The sequence below is a fragment of the Mirounga leonina genome, unplaced genomic scaffold (genome assembly GCF_011800145.1).
Source record: "Mirounga leonina isolate KUSES-001 unplaced genomic scaffold, KU_Mleo_1.0 Mir_53, whole genome shotgun sequence".
In the NCBI taxonomy this organism is placed as follows: Eukaryota; Metazoa; Chordata; class Mammalia; order Carnivora; family Phocidae; genus Mirounga; species Mirounga leonina.
In genome coordinates this window covers 6051523-6070693 of record NW_023270807.1, presented here as the reverse complement: position 1 = coordinate 6070693, position 19171 = coordinate 6051523, and the positions used below count along the sequence as shown (strand labels likewise).

Sequence of the window (19171 nt, the reverse complement as noted above, 5' to 3'; positions counted from 1 at the left end):
AGCCCTGCCCTCAGGGACCCCAGTCTGAAGGGGAGACACAGACCTGCCCCAGGGAGCCCCAGTCTGAGGGGGAGACACAGCCCTGCCCTCAGGGAGCCCCAGTCTGAGGGAGGAGACATAACCCTGCCTTTAGGAAGTCCTGATGGAAATGACATAGTCTTATCCTCAAAGACGGCCTGATCTAAAGAGAATACAATGTCGATGATAGAGGCACAGCCCTTGGAGACCCTCCATTCAAAGGGGGGAAGACCCAGCTCCTCCCTTCAATGGGGATGTTGGGGATAGACTGCCCTTGGAGACCTCCTGGTCTGAGAGGAGGGAGAGATCCAGCCCCTGTCCTCAGAGAGCTCCCAGTCTGAAGGAGGAAGTACAGTTCCAGGCTTCAGGGAATGAAGAGTCTCACAGAAAAAACAGCCCTCAGAAAGTAATAGCATAAATGTAAACTAAGAGAGATCAAACACAGGCCTAACAGAGCTGGGGCTAGGATGTTCTCTATGCCCATTTACATCAAGTCTGCCACACCCCACTATCCCCCTACCCAGGGAGGTGGGTGGCCTGGGGCCCCCGTTTCACTGTGAGGTCATGAGAGGGAATGAGGGGCTTACTTGTGTCTGGGAGGAAATGCCTCATTACCTCTGTGGAGGAGAATGTAAGTCTGATCCCAGGACCAGGAAACCAGGGTCAAAACAGGGTTAGGTTAGCCCAGGGAGATCAAACAGGGAAATGAGCCAGGATGAAATTTAAAAGATTTAAAAATTCTAAAGGACTAAAAGATTTTAAGGACCAGCTCTGGGATGAAGATGCAGTGGGAGGGAGGGAGGGAGGGAGGGAGAGAGAATGGAGAAGCGTCGGAGGCCCTAGTCAGAAGTTTCCAGGTGAAAAAAAAAAAAAAGAAGTTTCCAGGTGGAGGGGTAGCAGTAAGAACTGTGTGTGGGAAGAGACTCATTCGAATGTGTGCATGATGGGAGCATGATGGGAGCATGATGGGAGCATGATGGGAGCCCGGCAACCCCAGAAAGGGCCCAGCAGGGACGCAACCATCTAGACCGGAGGTCTGTCTTACAGTTCACAAACCACAGGTCTGCCCGCTGTGGGTATGTGTCAGACACCTGCAGGGCCTGTCAGTCAGACCCTCGTCCTTCCTTATTGCCGACGCCCAGTCACCCAGTGCAGCCTCCCTGTTCACTCTTCTCCTTTCTCCCACTCTTTCATAAACAAGCCCTGAACCAAGGCCCTCTTAGAGAAACAGAGGTATCTGGCAATACGGGAGGGTAAATCACCTTGCAGCATCATTGCTTCTAGAAAAACCTGCATTCTAAGAGACTTTACGGAAGAGAAACAAAACCCTGAAAATCTAATGGCGGGACTTCCAGCAGTGAGAAGAGCCGAGTCCCAATGCCCCTCAAGTGTGTTTCTGAACAAAATCAGGCCAAAACAAAGGCAGAGAAGGGGAGGCATGTGTTCTGGTTTCAGCAACTGGAAGGGCTCCTCTCAGGCCCCCAATGCCATTCTCATCTGCTGCATGGATGCCTGGAATTCTTCACCAGGGGCTGAGTCTTCTGAAATGAGGCCAAGCCAGTCTTCAGTGGCGGGATAACCTCAGAGCAGTGATGGGGATTTGAGCTGACCCCACAGGGAGTGAGACTGATGTCAGAGCCCTCACTGACAGCCCATTCTGATGACAGCAAGGGCGGAGAGAGGAGGCCGAGGGTCCAGGGGAAGGGAGAGGACATGGCAATGGGGCACAAACCACCTAATTGCCCATTTAGGCCTTAGCCCACAGCAGGGTGACCCTGATAATACCCTAATAATAGCACAGCTAACACAGGTGTACCCACAGTTGCTATTCCCTCCCCACGTGCACCTTATACAACCTCTCCGCAAGCTACACACCGACAATATCAGTTTCTTAACACCTGCTGCATGCCTGACACCTTTGAACATCACAACCACGTTACAAGGAAGGCACAGTTAATCCCATTTTATGGATGAAGAAACTGAGCCTCTGAGTGGCCAGGTGACTTGCCCAAGTTCATCCAGCCAGGAAGTAACAGAATCAGGGTCTGGACCCCCAGCTCTTTGCCTTCAGAGGTCAAAAGTTAGCAGCCAGACTCACTGCTAACTGTCAACAGTGGCCATGTGCCATTTCTCCTCTGCCCTTCTTCTGGGCTTGGGTTTGCTAACACTCCCAGCATCCTCCCAGCAGACCCTCTGGTCAGTGTGGATTCCTGGCAGCGTGACCCCATAGGGGCCATTCTTGGAACCTCTGTGCAGGGCCAGCTGGGAAGATGGGGAGGGGTAAATGCCCAGATGTGTTACTGGCACCGTGTCAAGGGATCACTGCGTCCCTGAGAAGCTCAGGGAGCCCATGAGAGTGTGCCTGTCAATTATCCTTCATTAGCGGCCAATATTAAAAGCCAGGGCTCATTCTTGGCTAGGCCTATGGTCCCCAGATGCCCATCGTGGCTAGAGGTGGGGTGGGTCCGGGCCCAGCCCTGCTTATCAGCTCAGCTTTATCTGGCCCAGGAGCCACTGGTAAATCACAGCCAGGGGCTTGGCTCTGGTCTTGTCAACACCAGGAGGCCGCGGGCCGCATGCCAGGAGGCCCAGGGATATTTCATTAAGTCAGACCCTGGTGCTGGAAATAAAACCCCCAATTAAACACTTCCCCTCCCGGAAACTGCAGCGGCGTCTGTAATCAAGCTAACAGCCGCCCTTCCACGTGGATGCAGGCTCTCAGGGCTGTGGAGAGCTGCTCATGAATCCATTAGCTCCTGCACCCTGGCAACAGCAGCCGGCCAGCGAGGACTACTGGGCCGCAGCTGAAAGGCCGGGAAGCTAAGATTTGGGGAGGGGCGTCCCAGGCCCTCCGCGCCGTGGTGGTATGAGGGTCAAAGGCAGGGCTGGAACTGAAGGCATCAGCTTGGGGTGGGGGGCAGGGGTAGTGCGTCAATCATGGCGCAGGAGAAGGGCTCAGGTTCTGAACTACCCAGACCCAAGTTCAAATCCTGGTTCTGCCCTCCACCAGCCATGGGACCTCGGGAAGACCTCACTGGGTCTCAGTTTCCTCATCTGTAAAATGGGAACCATAATGGCGTCCCAGGTCTGTGGTGTGAGGATTAGGAGGTAAAGCATGGGAAGTGCCTGGTGCATAGGAAGCCTTCAAGACATGGTCACATTGAAAGCCCTACTGCCCCGATCCCAATTTCTCCAGAAGGCCCTCCCTCAGTGAGGCTGGGGCTGGAGGAGGGCACCACCTCAGCCACAACTCCTCCGGGGCCAAACTCCGCCCCGGTCTCCCTGGGGCAACGCCGGCCTGCCCACCTACCGAGAAAGCTCCTGGGCTTGATAAGACTCAAGGGAGGTACCTGTCAGAGTTTCTGAGAATTGTGAGTTATAGGCCATTTTAAAAGCATTTTATGGCTTTCCTGTAATGAGAACTAAACTAACAAACAGGTACAGATCAGGAGGAGGTGCAGCTAATGAGACTGGAATGATTTGTAATGAGCAGATCAGCTGTCTGTGGGTAAACGAGGCTGCTGGATGGCCCTCAGGTGGCAAGGGGCTCTCAGCAGCCACTCAAGCCTTCTGGTTCACAAAGTCTTGTTAACGCCAAGCATCTCCTTTGAACACGTTCCTTCCTTGACTCATCTGCTTCTGTCCTCTGGGGTCCCAAATTCTGAATTAGAGGGCTCAGAAGTCAAGGGTTTGGCTGGTGTCCCATCCCTGGGATGTCATGAGGCTCTGAGGCCCGAGGCCCGGCCCCATCTCCAGGGTGATGCCTGGCTGTCCTCCCCTCATGGAGGCCCTCTTCCCCCTCTTCTCCATCTCCCTGTTCTTTCAGACCTGGCGCTGATGTCCCCTCTCTCTGGAAGACTTCCTGATGCCACACCCCAGGCAAAAGAGGAGGCTCTGACCTCCCTCAGCACCACTTCCTGGGCCGCTGAGCTGACCTCTTCAGCCCCGTGGTGAGGGGTCACCCCCTTCTCCTCAACGCACACACAAGCACACTCTTGAGGTCTCACTGGCACCCCTATCTCCTGACACAGACCTAACCCGAGTGTCTGGTCATTGTTTTAAATTTAATTCTTTCTCTGGTCACACATTCCTCTGCCTTGCCCTGCACCCCAGAAGACTGAACCCTGTGGACAGCATCATTTGGGCTCCCTGCCCTCTATGGGTTTGGCCAGTGGGAGGAGCAAGTAAAAGGTAGGAGGGCCCCTCTGTGGCCACAGCCCTGCTGCGTAGCCTCTCCATCACCATGACCTCTAGCTGTCATGGGGGCCCCAGAGCGCCCTACCTGCTCCACTCAGGTCTAGGAATGCTAAAGCCTCCCCCTTTTACAGTCCTTGGTTGTTTTACACACCTTAGTGGCCCCTTAACCCTGTCCCGCCTCAGTAAGTGGCCCCTCCATTAAATTCGCTTCAGATTCCCAGCTGAGTGTGTTTCCCGCCAGGACCCTGCCTACGACACCCCGTTCCTTCTCCCCACCCCTAACTCACACTGTGAAGTTTCTCCATAGGCCATTCCCTTGATCAGCCCAGAAAGCTCCAGCACTGCCCTCTTCCTGCTTCCACATGCCCTGGTGGGGGTCAGGGAAGCCCCTGGGGCCAGCCGCTGCCAAGGGGACCAGCAGGACAAGCAAGAGACAGCAATTATGCTGTGGGAGCCCATGGTGGGTGGCTCTGCAGGGCCCTAACTCAGGGAGAGGAGAGAGAAAGGCAGAGTCAGTGATCCTGAGTGTCAGAAAGGAGAGTGAATTAGCTTGGTGAGTCGGGTGGGGGGGTGGGGAGGGAAGTGGAGCCCAGCAGGGGGCCTGTGCATTGGCCAATATCCTCATGGAGAAAGCAATAAAACTGTGTTCACTCATAAACGGGCACCACCAGGACCTATTTCCTGCTCAAATAAAATTAAAGGTGATGGATGGAGCCGCAAGGGGCAGGCAGAGCTGGGGGCAGCTTAGTGCTGAGTGATGGGCCCTGTCCGGGGCCTGGCTCCCTGGGGTCTAGAGGCCCAGCCCAGGCTGGCCAAGCAGCCTGTCCCAAAACTCCGGGAGGCAGGGAAAGCCTGTGGATTTGGGGTGGGGCAGATAAGTAGGGTGGCTGGAAAAAATCAACAGCAACCATTTTTCAAGAACATGCGATCCTCCTAATACCCTTATCACCTGGCTTTATCCCACTGCCCAGGTAAGCAAGCTGAAGCACAGAGACCCTGGCATCTGCTGAGGCTCACAAAGCTGCTCAGAGTACTGCAAGCAGAACCATTAGATTGTGGGACTCAACTTTTTCATTTGTGGGGAGAGAGCAGGCAGCTCCCTGCCCTCCCCTGGAGTGTGCCCAGCCAGCAGACCCAGGCCACTCCCCTGTCTTCATGCCCAGAGCCACACAACACAGGAACATACACATATTCACGCCCACGTGCATGCATGCACACTCAAGGGAGCCTCGTGTAGCAATTTCACACACTCCGAACCAGACTCTGGAACGGATTCCTGGGTCTCCTACTCCCTAGCTTATGAACTTGGAAAAGACACTTGGCATCTCTGTGCCTCAGTTTGTCCCTCTGTAAAATGAGAGCATAATCAGAGTCCTTGCTCATGGGGTTATTGTGAGGAGTAAATGAGTGTAGGGATGTAAAATGCTTACAACAGGCCACAGAAGTGCTGTGGGAGGGGCCACTGATCCGCTCTGCATCTCACTAGGTGGGTGCCTCTCTCCAAGCCCAGGCTCTCCCTGAGCACCTTGGGGGGAGGTGGGTATACTGGGAAGACTGAGAAGGAAAGAGCCTCCTTAGCACCCCTGCTTGGGCTTCATCTGACCTCAGTCCTTTGTTTTGAGGGAAAGTCCACGTCAGACCTTGCCAGGGGCCCTGATGTTCCACTAAAGGGCCACCTCTTCCAGGAAGACTATTTCCCACATTGTGACCTCATTCTCCCACTTGCTTCTGGGCCGGCTTCTCCTTGAAGGCCCCTTCAAGGCACAGGGGTTAAAAGCACAGTCTGGGTTCAAATGCTGGCTCTACCATTCACCACATCATCTGAAGCACGTGGTTTACTCTTCCTGGGGCCTCAGTTGCCTCATCTGTACAACGAGCATAACCATGGGGTAGTTTTAAAGAGTGAACAAATCCCCTGCTTTTAGGGTAAGACTTGGCACATAGTAGGTAGTCAGTAAATATTAGCTATTATTATTATTATTATGAGGGTGTCTTTTCTCCTTTACTGAGACTATGAGCTCCTTGAGGCAAGGATGTTTGTCTCGTGTTAAACTCTCTGGTGCCCGGGACAGATGGGTAGCAGTGGGGGTACATCGACTACCCCTCCGGTCAGAGCCCCGCCTACAGCCACCTTAGGTCCCTGCATTCCAACGACATACCTTTCCCAGTGCAGGGTGTCCCTTGCAGGCAGGAGTGAGCTAGGGAGGGAAGCCCACTGCGGAGAGACAACCCCACCAATGCCCTGATCTCTCAACCCATCTGTATTCATCTGAGCAGTGAACCTCTGAGGAGTCAGGAGGCGGCTGGATACCACGACGAGGTAGGGGGCACCTACAAACACACATACACACACACACACACATACATACACACACACACATACCCACATACATACACACACATACCCCCCCACACCAACATACATACATACACACATACCCACATGCATACACACACATACATACACACATATATACCCACATACATACATACACACACATACACATACTCACATACATACACACCCACATACATACACACACATATACCCACATACATACATACACACATATACCCACATACATACATACACACACATACACACACTCACATACATACACACACACACATACCCAGAGACATCATTGCTCTGGGTAACCCCCCAACCCTAGGATCTCTTCCCACTTGGCTCCTTTCCTGACCACTGCATGGAGGGGGCTTACATGTCTCTCTTAAGCCAAACCCCATGCTCTAGCCCTCCCCTCCCATGCCAGCACAGGCCCTAGCCTAGGTTATACCTGATGTTCCCCACTGCCCCCTCCCGTGGAAAGACCGGCGGACAGACACCCATTAGGAGGCCTAAAGACCTTCTGGGGCGGGGAGGGCTGAGTCTGGGCAGAAGGGCAGCCGCGCTCCCACGCTACCCCCACCCCCAGCCTCCTGGACACAGGGGGAAGGAGAGAGGACTCACCACTGCTGGCCCAGGGCAGGTACCAGGGGCAGCTGACATTCACGAAGGAGCCCGGCAGCCCGTCTGGCCAGCAGGCGTACTCATCGAAGGTCCGATTGCAAAACAGGCCTGGGTGCGGGAGGAGGAGTCTCTGAGTCCCCGCCTGGCCTGGTAGGGGCACTTCCCCTGCGCTCCCACCATGGAGGCTGGCAGGGCCAAAACCTGTGCCCTGCTAAGCTCGGCTGAGCACTTACCATATGCCAAGCACTCTTCCCACCCGGCAGGTACCATGCGAGGGGACTCAGGCCCTTAGCAGCAGTGGAACTTTGAGCAAGTTACTTAATGTCTATTTTCTCATCTGTAAAAACAGGGCCTTTTGGGGTCAAACAGTGTATGTTACGTGGATACCTGTGCATGGTATGTAAGTGCGCAATCAACAATCCCTATAGGCCTATTCTTAAAGTATCCGTCTCAGATGAGGGGGAAACGGAGCCCATGAGGCTGGAATAACCTCCCTGTGGTCACTGCGCTATGATCGCAGGGTCAGGATTTGAACCTAGGCCTATCTGGATCCAGTCCTCTGCCCTTTAGCGCACCCCATAAAGACCTCTGAAACAATTATTCCTATAAATATGTTGGTTGGGCCTCCAGCCCTCCCTCCCCACCCCTGCACAGGCCAGGAAGTGGGAAGGAAGGCAAAGAATGGAAAGGCCAGGTCCCCACTCCTGAGAGGCTCAAGGAGGAATAAGACGGCTCCCCAAGGCCTAGGGCAGATGTGGCATCCCAGAGAGGCAAACGATGCCCAACCACGCCTTGCGGGGCAGGGGGTGAGGAGGGGCTTCAGAGTCTCCTGGGAGCCGGTTGGTTGAGGACCCCGCCTGGCCTCACCTGTGGCTGGGGGTGGAGCCTGGGCCCCGCCTGGCCTCACCTGTGGCTGGGGGTGGAGCCTCGGTCAGGAAGCGCTGACACTGGTGTCGGTATTCTCGCCATTTCTGCACTGTCTCCGACAGGGACACGGGGGCGCCCTGTGGGGGGAGGGGAGAAACGGAAGCCCCTGGGGTCCAGCCAACCTCTCTTTTACCACTTGGTTTCTTCATCTCCAGGGGACCTTAGAACCCCAACCCCCCCAGACATTGGCTATGTCTGAGAGGGGGGCAGGGCAAGTCACTACCACAGGGGGGCTCCAGGGGGGCGTTTTTACATCTTTATCGCTCCCGATAGACAGGTGCATAGCTTGATGTATAGGAAGTGGCCAGCAAATGTCTCCTGAAATGATGCTTTTGGGAAGTGAGTGGGTGAAGGGGGAGAGGAGGGTGTCTCATTCGTGGTCTCCTCTGACCTCACCTAGAAGGCAGAGTTCCTGAGGGCCCAAGGCTTCATGATTGCCACGGACCCCTTTCCCAGTGCTCAATCTGCCCGCAAGGTTCCTGCACTTTCAACCATTCTAGAAGAGGACATGCAGGCCCAGAGTGGGAGAGGGACTCAGTTGAAGTCACACAGCACCCCAAGGAGCAGAGCTAAGGCTAGGACTCTGAGTCCCCCAGATCAAGGACCGTGATGAAGTATTGGAGGGCATGTGGTGTGGTGGGATTTAATGCTATGGAGACTGGTAATGCTACATCATTAGCATCTCTCCTGAAACACGCAATGGTTATCTGGGAGCCCAGTGGGAGCCCAGTAGGACCCCCCACACACACATTGTCCCTTTCTAATGTAACAAGAGAGATCAAATATTCAGCTCAGCTTCTACCAAATGAAGAAGTCCTGAGGACATGGGATCAGGAAAGTTCCAGAACAGGGAGATCAAGCTTGGACCTGGATGGGCCCCTTTCTGTGAGTAAGGAGATATGAACCTCAATTTTTAGATAAGGTAGACACAACAGACTTTTTAGCACAGAGACCCAAGCAGACCCATCCATGTGAGAAATGACCCTTCTGAGCATTTTTGTTCACTTCTTTTAGATATGTCTTGGCATGGTGTTTCTTTTTTCTTTGTATTTTTTCCTGAACAGGCTTAAGATTATAAATACTCCTCATTTGGAGGCTGCAGATGCTGAAATGACCAGGGAGCCCCTTGTATAAAATTTAGGGCTTATACATAATTTAAAACAGAATTTCACTTTTTGAAATCACAAAAATATACACGGGTGTTGAAATCAAAATAGCTTCTTTTTAGAAGCTTGCACCCTTGACTTGGTGGTGGTGCCCTAAACATATGCTGGATCTGGTTTTGGGTAATCCTGCCCCGGTTTAAGCCGAGTCACAGTTTATAGGGCACCTCCCATAAAGACACAGGTTGTCCTGGGCTTATCCCTGTCCACATAGGAAGCGTCTGGAAGGGGACCAAGCTTGGTAGAGCCCCAGCCATGTTCTCAGAGTTAGGGTTCTGAGGCCACAGGTGGTGCCACCTCAGAAGGCGCTCTCCTGAGGGCAAACGTCAAGTGATTTGTTTTAAAAAACAAAACAACAAATAAAAGAACAAGGAATAAAACACAACAGTAGTGAAGGCAGTGTCCTGATTTAGCTGCAACTGAAGGGTCAGCAGAATTTTCACTAGAGCCAGTGGATCAACCCCACTCCCCACCCCTTTTCCTTCTACCCCCAACCCTGTTCCCCAGTACAGCACCTGGTGGTAAAGGGGAAGAAAGACTAGAGAGAAATCCTCCTCGATCTCCCTTTCTAGAAGGAAAGGAGGAAGGAAGCAAGGTCATGGTCACAGCTGGGAAATAGGGCAGGTGTGTCTAGGGCAGGGAGTGGGGAAAAGGAAGCCGATGGAAACCGGAAATCTCAGGGTGTGGACAGGAATGAGATTAAAGGCTAAGGACAGCACCATGATGGCCAACATGGCCACAAACACTCCAGGGAGGTTCAAGACAGAGGCAGCCCTGTCACCTGCTCTGAGCAGAGCTTCTAATATAAAACTATCTTCAGACTAGGACTCCCTGAGGGTAAGGCTGTGTCTCCCCCCTCAGACTGGGGCTCTCTGAGGCAGGGCTGTCCCTCCCCTCAGACTGGGGCTCCCTGAGCTCAGGACTGTGTCCTCCCCCTCAGAATGGGGCTCCCTGAAGGCAGGACTGTGTCTTCCCCCTCAGACTAGGGCTCCCTGAGGGCAGGGAACATTTCTACGCTGAGATAGCTTCCTGACAATCTGGGTCCTCTGTCTTCTTCCCACACCAGCTCAGGGTCTCCACAAACTCCTCACTGCACCCCGCCCCCCCCACTGGTACCTACAGCACAAACTACCAGGACCTCTGGCCTCTCCCCTATCTGGTGTTTATGGAAGTCATATTGTGCCAGGCTCTGGGAGGTGGTGAGGATGAGGGAAGTGGGGAACACATAGAGGAAAGACAGAGCCCTGGCCTGGAAGAGTGCCCAGGCTACTTGGGGGTGGGTGGGGTCAAGGGCTTAGCAGGACAAACAGAGAAAGCAGGAGTGAAAGCGCTGGGGTGGTTGGGGCCAGGCTCAGTATAGACTCGGCCCTGGGGGACTCTGGGGACTGTGAGCTGGGGGAGAGACTGGGCTAGCAAGAGTGGAGGGTGGGCATTTCAGCAAAATGTCCCAGCAGGGATGAAGATGCAGAGGTGGGGACGTTGATGCTCCTGCCAGCAGAGAAGGCTTTGGACTGGTGTTCCGGAGGAATTTCTGGGCCGGGGAGGAATTTCTGGGCCAGGGAGAGAGCATTGGCCAGGACTGGGATAAATATGAGGCTCTGGTCTGGGACAAGGCTGGTGACCACCAGTAAGCAGGGCCCAAGTGCTCAGGTAAACACAGTAACATAGTGGAGAGTGAGCAGCCCTGGCTTTGGGCTCAGATCGAGGCCCAACCCTAACTCCCCTACAAATTAAGTTTTTTACCTTGTGTAAGAGTTTTAACTTCTCAATAGCCAAACTGTGGAAAGAGCCAAGATGTCCATCGACAGATGAATGGATAAAGAAGATGTGGTATATATATACAATGGAATATTATGCAGCCATCAAAAAGAATGAGATCTTGCCATTTGCAACGATGTGGATGGAACTGGAGGGTATTATGTTGAGTGAAATAAGTCAAACAGAGAAAGACATGTATCATATGATCTCACTGGTATGAGGAATTCTTAATCGCAGGAAACAAACTGAGTGTTGTTGGAGTGGGAGGTGGGGTGGGAGGGATGGGGTGACTGGGTGATAGACACTGGGGAGGGTATGTGCTCTGGTAAGCGCTGTGAATTGTGCAAGACTGTTGAATCTCAGATCTGTACCTCTGAAACAAATAATGCAATATATGTTAAGAAAAAAAAAAAGAAGAAGAAGGTAGCGGGAGGGGAAGAGTGAGGCGGGGGAAATCGGAGGGGTGGACGAACCATGAGAGACGATGGACTCTGAAAAACAAACTGAGGGTTCTAGAGGGGAGGGGGTGGGAGGATGGGTTAGCCTGGTGATGGGTATTGAGGAGGGCACATTCTGCATGGAGCACTGGGTGTTATGCACAAACAATGAATCATGGAACACTTCATCTAGAACTAATGATGTAATGTATGGGGATTAACATAAGAATAAAAAAAAAAGAGTTTTAACTTCTAGCCTCAGCTTACACATGTGCAAAATGGGAATAATAATAGTCTCTACCTATCCCGTCCCCCAGGATTGTTGTGAGAATTTAGTGAGTTAATGCTTAGAAGGGCCCCTGGCACATGGAAAATGTGCAGCCAATGCAGCCCTTCTCAGGACTTCTACTGTTTACAGGAGAAGGGAGAGGACAGAGTGGACAGGGCAGCCTGGCCTCCTGGGGGGTCTGGGCGCTACTCCTCCCTCACTTCCAGGATCAACAAACTCCCAGGGGGAAACGAACATATTTTCATGCCAAGGACAAATCATTCTGTTCCATGTGTGGCAACTTCCAGCAGCAAACCCGCGTGGGGATGCTCAGGACTCCATGCCCGTGGGCAGGGAACTGTGAGGAGGGGCAGGCCCCGTCCACCAGCCCCCAGCCCTATTTCACCCTCCTATGGCATGAGTCCCTGCTCCAAGACTGATGAGGTGGAGCTGCCAGTGCTGGTGATGGGCAGGACACAGTGGTGGGGACAGCAGGGTTGGCCCAGAGAAGAGGGCAGCTGTGGGGGCTACGGGGCTGGGTGAGGGCAGGTTGGAAGGTTTTAGAATCGGGACTTGCCAGGCTTTGTGAGATCTGTCTGAAGGGGATGAGGGGATAAAATGGAGACAATGCCCAGGTGGAGGTTATAATAAGGAGGTGCATCTCTCAGATTCAGGAGTTTCGGGAGAAAGCATGGGGTGAGAAAGAGGATGCCAGGAGGGAGTGGTGTGCTGGAGAGAGCCCTGGACAGAGAGCCACAAGTCCTGGGTTTAAAATCCCAGTTCTGGCAGTTAATGTGGGATTGATAGGATGCACTTTAATCCTTTGGGGCCTCGGTTTCCTCATCTGTAAAATGGGCATATGACTCTTCCCAAAGAGTTACTGTACAGATCCAGCAACATAAAGCAGGTGAACATCTTTAAGAATTATCCAGCCCTGTACCAGTGGGCAGCGTTAGAAGGAAGAGCAGACAGGGAAGGATGCCGATGGAGTGGCTGCTCTTGAGGTGACGGGCTTTCCAATACCGCGGGAAGGCACTCCGTCTCCAAAGACTGGCTGCCAACCTGAAAAACTCCTCCTCCAGTTTTATTTCTCAGTGTGAATAAGTTCTTTCCTTTTCTGGGAACCTTTTTGATTGAGGGAAGGAGGAACAAGACCTTGGCCTCTCTGGGCCACTGAGGTGGGAAAAATGGAAGAGGACCCCAAAGGAGAAAGAGAGCTCCAGAGACAACTCTGGGCCCTCCCAACTGATGTGGCCCCTATTTTCCCCAGCAGCTCCTCCCCAGACCCCCGGCCTCCTTCCTCTCTGCCCCTCTCCCAGAGCCCAAACCATCACCCTGGCCCCTGTGCCCAGGAAGGGCCAGGCTGCCAGACCCCTGGCTCTTTGACCTCATTATTTTTTTCTTAAGGGCTCCAGATATGTGAGCAGAAGGCAGGCAAAGGAAAACTGACGCACAGTGCCATATGCTCGGGGACCCTCACACGGATATGCTGTCATACACAGCATCCCACACACCGCTGAGCACATGCTTACACACTGAGACCTGACACTCTCTCCCACCCCCCACACAGTCAGGTACACACTCATGCTGAGACATTGCCCCCAACACGCGCGCGCGTGCACACACACACTCCTCGACGGACATATACTCAGCTCACACTGTCCCACACACATGTACACAGAGAAACACACATTCTGTCACACGCATGCTATCTCTCACCCACATGCCGGCACATACTGGCAGACACCCATTTACGCAAAAATCTCTCTCTCTCTCTCTCTCTCACACACACACACACAGAGAAACAGCGGCTCATAAAACCCACATCCTCCTCCCCCCAGTCCCTCTCTTTCTGTGTCTCTCTACCTGTCTCTATCTCTGTATCCCTTTGTCTCCCTATCTCTCTCACACACACACACACACACACACACACACACACACACACAGGACTCTGCCTAGGGCCAGGCTGCAGCTAAGGAAGGGCCTGTTTTTCCTCAGAGCAAGGAATTGGAGGGTAGGATGTGGTTTCTTGGTGGCTCCTGTCCCGGCCCCCACCTGGGATCCGTGTCCGGGAGGGAGCCCAGCTCAGAACAAAGTCCACACTGACCGCTGTGCACCCCGGACTCCCTCCACCCTTCACTAGCATGCGGAGGCTCAGACCTCCCACAGCCTCTCTCCAAGCCCTATTCTGCCCTGAAGAAGGCTTCCAGATTCTGGAGGACAAATGGGTTAGTTAGTTCCCCCACATGCCTAAAGCTGCCATTTCAGGGTTCCAGTGTCTCAATCCTCTCCATAACCTGCTGTGGTAGAACTTGTGATTCCTGTTTATAGACGAGGACACTGAGGTTCGGGATGGTCATTGTCCTACCCAAGATCACCAGCTAATAGTAGACCTGAGATTTGAACCCAGGTTTGGCTGGTTCTAATTTTGGCTGTCAGAGGCTTGCCTGTCTCCTCATACATAGACCAGCACCCTCACAGGGCTCCTGGGAAGGTAAGGAATAGACGAGGGGGGTGGTCCTTCCAGCAATAGTGAAGGAGTGGCCTTGGCCCCCTTCTTTAGAGGTCAATTCAGCCATCCCCCTGCCTGCAAGGAAGCCGCTTCCAGCCTAGCTAGACCTGACGGTGGACAGCTTATTCTTTTGTTCTTCCTTCTGGGAATCAGGTATCAGGCACCAGCCCAGCCCCTCACCTCTTTCTCTGTTCCTGAATGACAGGGTCATCTTGCACAGGAACGCTCTTTTTCTGAGCTTTTGTCCCCCATCGGTGACATGGAGGGAGTAACTCTAGTCTTGCTGACCTCATGAACAGAAAATAGAATGCAAAATTCACCCATTTTTTAGAGTCTTCTACATGGGCATGAGGTCGTGTCACAAGGACTGTAGTCTAACCTCAAAGCCCCAAAGCCCTTTGCTCATATCTCTGTGGTGGAGGGATGCTCAGCATCCCCTGAAGGTTCCACCCTCTCACTCAGAGCCTGGCTCCTCCAGCCCTGCTCGGACCTCCCAGGCCTGATAGGATAGTCGGGTTTTGCACAACCCCAGGGCTGAGCAGTGAGGGGATCAGAAGTAAGGGCAGGTTCAAGGAGCCCCATTCCTCTGGGAAAAGGAACTTTGGGGAGAAGACAGGCAGCCTCCAGAACCTCTCCTCTTCCCTTAATCCAAACCAGGTCTGTAAACCTGGCCCGGAGCAGGATGGGAGGAGGCCGCAGGGCCTTTCACCTCCACCCAGTCCCAGTCCTGAGGCAGTAAAGGTGAACCAGAGGGGCGGTCATGCTAATGCGTCTGCAATCCTGGCTCCTGAAAGATGCCAAGTACACCAGGGAAGTCAAAGCCTGGTGAGGGATTGGGGGAAGGTGCTGGGGAAGCGGGGGTGTCTCCTGTGGCCAGGGTCAGTAGCTGAGCTGGGGGACAGGGAGAGGGAGGGAATGAGTCCGGAAAAGAATTTGGGGGGGGGGGCTGGCACATGTGTCCACATCTGGATTCTCAGCCAGCTGGAGTCAGCCTTCACCAAGGCAATGGCCCCTCATCATGCCCCCCTCCCCCACCTGTGCTGGGACAAATTCCAAGGCCTGTACAAGTCCACTCCCCAAAGCTGTCAGTTGTTTAGGTCTGGGGGTAGGAACGGGAGGCAGTAGGAAGAGATAGTTCCCTCGACACGGGGCAGGCAACCCAAGCCTGCGCCTCCTCTCTGCTCTAGCGTCTCACAACATCTCTGGACAACCCCCCCACTCCACTGGCAGGCTGGCTACAGCCCCCAGCCCGGGAGCCTGGACCCCGGCAAGGCAGGGAGGGCAATGAGAGCAGCAGAGAGGGGCTGCAGGGGTCTATCTCTGGTCCCTGGCCAGTGGCATCCAAGGGACCAAGGTGTCTCTGAGTGTTCCAGTGTGTGTTCTGGTATATGTTGTCAACCAGGTTAATCAGATTGGTGGTGGGGGGGGGGGTCGTCAGACAAGTGTGTGAGGGGACCTGGCTGCTTCCAGAGGAGCAGGGAGCCTCCTACGTGTTTGCCGCAGGGGCTGGGAGGAGGGGGGCACTCAAGTTCCGTCCGGAGGTCAGAAAGAAGGACAACAAGCTGCCACCGCAGGGTCCCTGGGGCTATGAGTCAAAGGCTGTGCTGGGGGGCTCGTGAGGGCGGAATGGAGCTGGGTGTCCACACCCTGGCCCTCTCCGTCTTCCCGGAGCCTTCTCCGGGTCTTTGACGAGCGAGCAGGGTGGGCTGGGGGCAGGCACCGCGGGGAGGGCTCAGGGGCGTCGTGGGAGAGGTGAGGTCAGGGCAGGGGCCGTGCCAGGGCCGCGGGCACCACGAGTCTGCGAGGAGCAGGAGTTGGCAAAGTGGTCCGGGGCGATGCGGCGCAGAAGTCAGCGCAGGGCGGCCGCGGGGCAGCGGGTGACCTGGGCGGGGACGGGGACGGCCAGGCAGGGAGCGCCTCGCGGGGCTGGGACGGCTGGCTGCCCTCCGAGCACCCACCTCGGGCCGCCGTCCAAGCACCCGGCTCAGGGCGCCCAACTCTCCAGTCCCTACTCCCCCCACCCCCGGGGCTTCGGTTCCGTCCGCCTGCGGTCGCGGAGTTTCGCTCAAGTCCCGAGCCGCCCCTGCCGGGACCCGGCGCCCGCAGCCCGCAGGGCCCCCCCATGCCTCCTCCCCCCCTTCCCCCGGGGGCCGCGGGTCTCACCTGGGGGCGGGGGCCGGCCCTGCCCACCGCCCCGAGCAGCAGCAGCGCCAGGCAGAGCGGGCTGGGGGCGCGGGCCATGGCGGGGCGCTCAGGACCGGGCCATCGCTGCCACCTGCGGAACCGCGCGCGGCGACTGATCCCCGGCGACCGGCGGCGCCGGGGGAGGAGCCGGCGCGGGGCCGCCCCGCCCGCGGGAGGGGCAGGCGGGGTCCCGCGTCTTCGGCCCCGGCAGCCCCGGGGCCTCCCCCCCCCACAACCTCCCCTCTCGCCAGTCGGTCCCGGGCCGGGGGCACCGGGCGCTGCGCTCCGGGCGAGGACCGCTCGGGCTGAGGAAACGCAGGAGCCTGCCACCAGCACCCAGCGCCGCGGGTGCCCTCGCTCGCCCCCCACCTCCACCCCCGCCCCCCTGGCCTCCCCCAGGCTCCCCCTGGCTAAGGAGAGCCAGACCACCCCCCACCTAAGCAGGCTACCCCAGAGGAAACTGAGGCCGGACGAGCGCGTGGGACTTGTCCAAGGTCACCCTGCCCGTCAGACCCTTCCGGGAAAGTGTAACTCCAAGAGCTGCGAGTGACTAGTATAAGAAAGAGCCACCCAGCGGGGTTAGCCCTCCCCAAGTCCTCTCCTCATTCCGGAGCTCAGTCAGGAAGGCCGCCCCGGGAGGGCTAAGGTTGGGGGAGGAGCGGGGAGACGAGGACAAATGGATCAATGGAGCCCTGAGTGGAGGGTCTAGAGTTTCCCCCCCAACTCCTGCAGCCCCCACGGCCCTTGTTCTGAATCACTAGGCTCTTAGAACCGTGTGTCCCTGTGCCAACGTGGGCCTATGGCTGTTCCCTGTGCCTCCTGCGTCTTTGTCACCCGCTTTGTAGGAACTCTGTATTTTACCTGCCTTTGGATCCACCCCCCACCCCCAAACACAGTGCGGGCAGGGGTTGGGGGGCGGGTGATGCACGGGCTACCCTCAGTTTCCCTTCTTACAGCCAGGCTGTGGAAGAGAATGCGAAAATGCATTGACTTTACTTCCCTGATGCCCTTAAGGAGTAGGGGTGGGAAGAGGGGATTACCCTGGCCCCAAAAGAACTTTGATGTCACTGTTGGGCAGAGGGGTGACAGCAGCACGCAGTCCTGGACCTGCCATAGGGGTCATGTCTAGATCATCCCAAAGAGGAAGAGAGTCTGTGAGAGTTAACTGCTCCTCAGGGGGAGAACAAAACTTCTGGAAGCCCTGAGGGAAGGTGGAAGGGGTGGGGAGGGGAATGGGGGGAGGGGAGGAGACAGCCAGTAGCAGGAGCCAGGGGCTCCCTTTCAGCCAGAGGGATCCTCCACTCCAGCAAGCTCTACCTCCACTCCCTGGGAGTCTTGTCTTCCCTCCCTTGCCCAGAAGGCAGATCTACAGTCACCTTCTGCTTGTTCAGCTACACCTGACAGAAAAGCCCAAAGAGCAATGGTGTAACCAAGGGCTCTCATATAAAATAAGACCAGAGGTTCAGCCCAGGGTTGGAGCAGTGGCTCTCTGATCATTAGGGTTCCCCCTGGTCTTCTAGCTTCCACCATTCTCATGGCCCAAGCCTTCCACTAAATGATCCAAGGTGACTGCTCCAGCTCCCACCATGATGTCCAAATGCCAGCCAGCAGGAAGGAGGAAAGGGAAGAGGAGGAGTGCTCCTCCATGGGTAAGGACACATCCTGAAAGTGGCAACTGTCAGTTCCTCACCCATTGGTCAGAATTTATTTTTTTTAATTTTATTTATTTATTAGAGAGAGAGAGAGAGAGCACAAGGGGGACAGAGGGAGAAGCAGACTCCCTGCTGAGCAAGGAGTCCAATGGGGGGCTCGATCCCAGGACCCTGGAATCATGACCTGAGCTGAAGGCCACCGCTTAACCAACTGAGCCACCCAGGCGCCCCCTTGGGTTGGAACTTAGATGCATGGGCACTCCTAGCTGTAAAGGGGGCTGGGAAAATCTCCCTTTGTCCCTGGCAGTCCCTGGCAAGGTTAAATATTTGGGTTTATATTACTCTAGAAGAAGGCAAAGCTAGATATAGATACACAGATGATCTAGATATCAATACAGATACAGGGGAACAACTTGCCGGCTCTGCTGTACCAGGGTTGGGAGCTGTGGAGAAGGTATTCAGACAGAACTGGGCATTTGCCATGAATTTCTCAGCCTCCAAATTACATTTATTCAATAAATATCTATCGAATACCTTGCTGTGTGCCAGACACTGAACTAGGTCCCAGGGAGAAAGTGGTGATCCTGCCTCTACCCTCAGGAAGATTCTATTCTATGCAGGAGAGAGACATTAAACAATGATTGGAGCCATTTCTCTTACAGTTACAGTTGTGCCCAGCACTGCTGTGATAAGCGGGTGCCTTTGAAGTCCTGTCCTCAGGACTAAGAAGACCACTTTCTTTCTGCCAGCAGGCTTTCTCTGATGGGGAGGAGATGTTTGTGTTCAGCCGGTTGAGGCTAGGCAGCCCTAGGAGCAGCTCCCCAGCAACTCTGGGTGGGCAGAGGTGGGTGCATAACTACCCCAGCTCCTCCCCCTGCCATGCAGCACCTCAGGGGTGTGTACCAGTCTCTCAGAGTCCCTCGTGTGATGGAGCCCAGCCATCCGCAGCTGCCTTCCCTGGCCTGTCCTGCGTTCCCACAGTAGGGGACTAGTGCTGCCTGGGGGCACCTCCTAAATACAAATAAACTACCTGTCCTTAAATCTCCACCTCAGGGTCTGCTTCTGGGAGAGCCCAGCTGAAGTC

At 55.1% G+C, this 19171-nt stretch overlaps 1 protein-coding gene across 1 annotated transcript in view; it reads right to left on the bottom strand.

The window, feature by feature from the left end:
• The window catches only part of GLP1R (glucagon like peptide 1 receptor), a 37993-nt gene extending 21501 nt beyond the window's left edge, over positions 1 to 16492 (bottom strand). The window contains exons 1-3 of the mRNA XM_034991233.1: positions 16415 to 16492; positions 8094 to 8190; positions 7187 to 7294 (exon numbers count right to left, since the gene is read on the bottom strand). Coding sequence (XP_034847124.1) covers positions 7187 to 7294; positions 8094 to 8190; positions 16415 to 16492 — 283 coding nt within the window. The remainder of the gene's footprint in view (positions 1 to 7186; positions 7295 to 8093; positions 8191 to 16414) is intronic.
• Positions 16493 to 19171: the final 2679 nt, after the last annotated feature.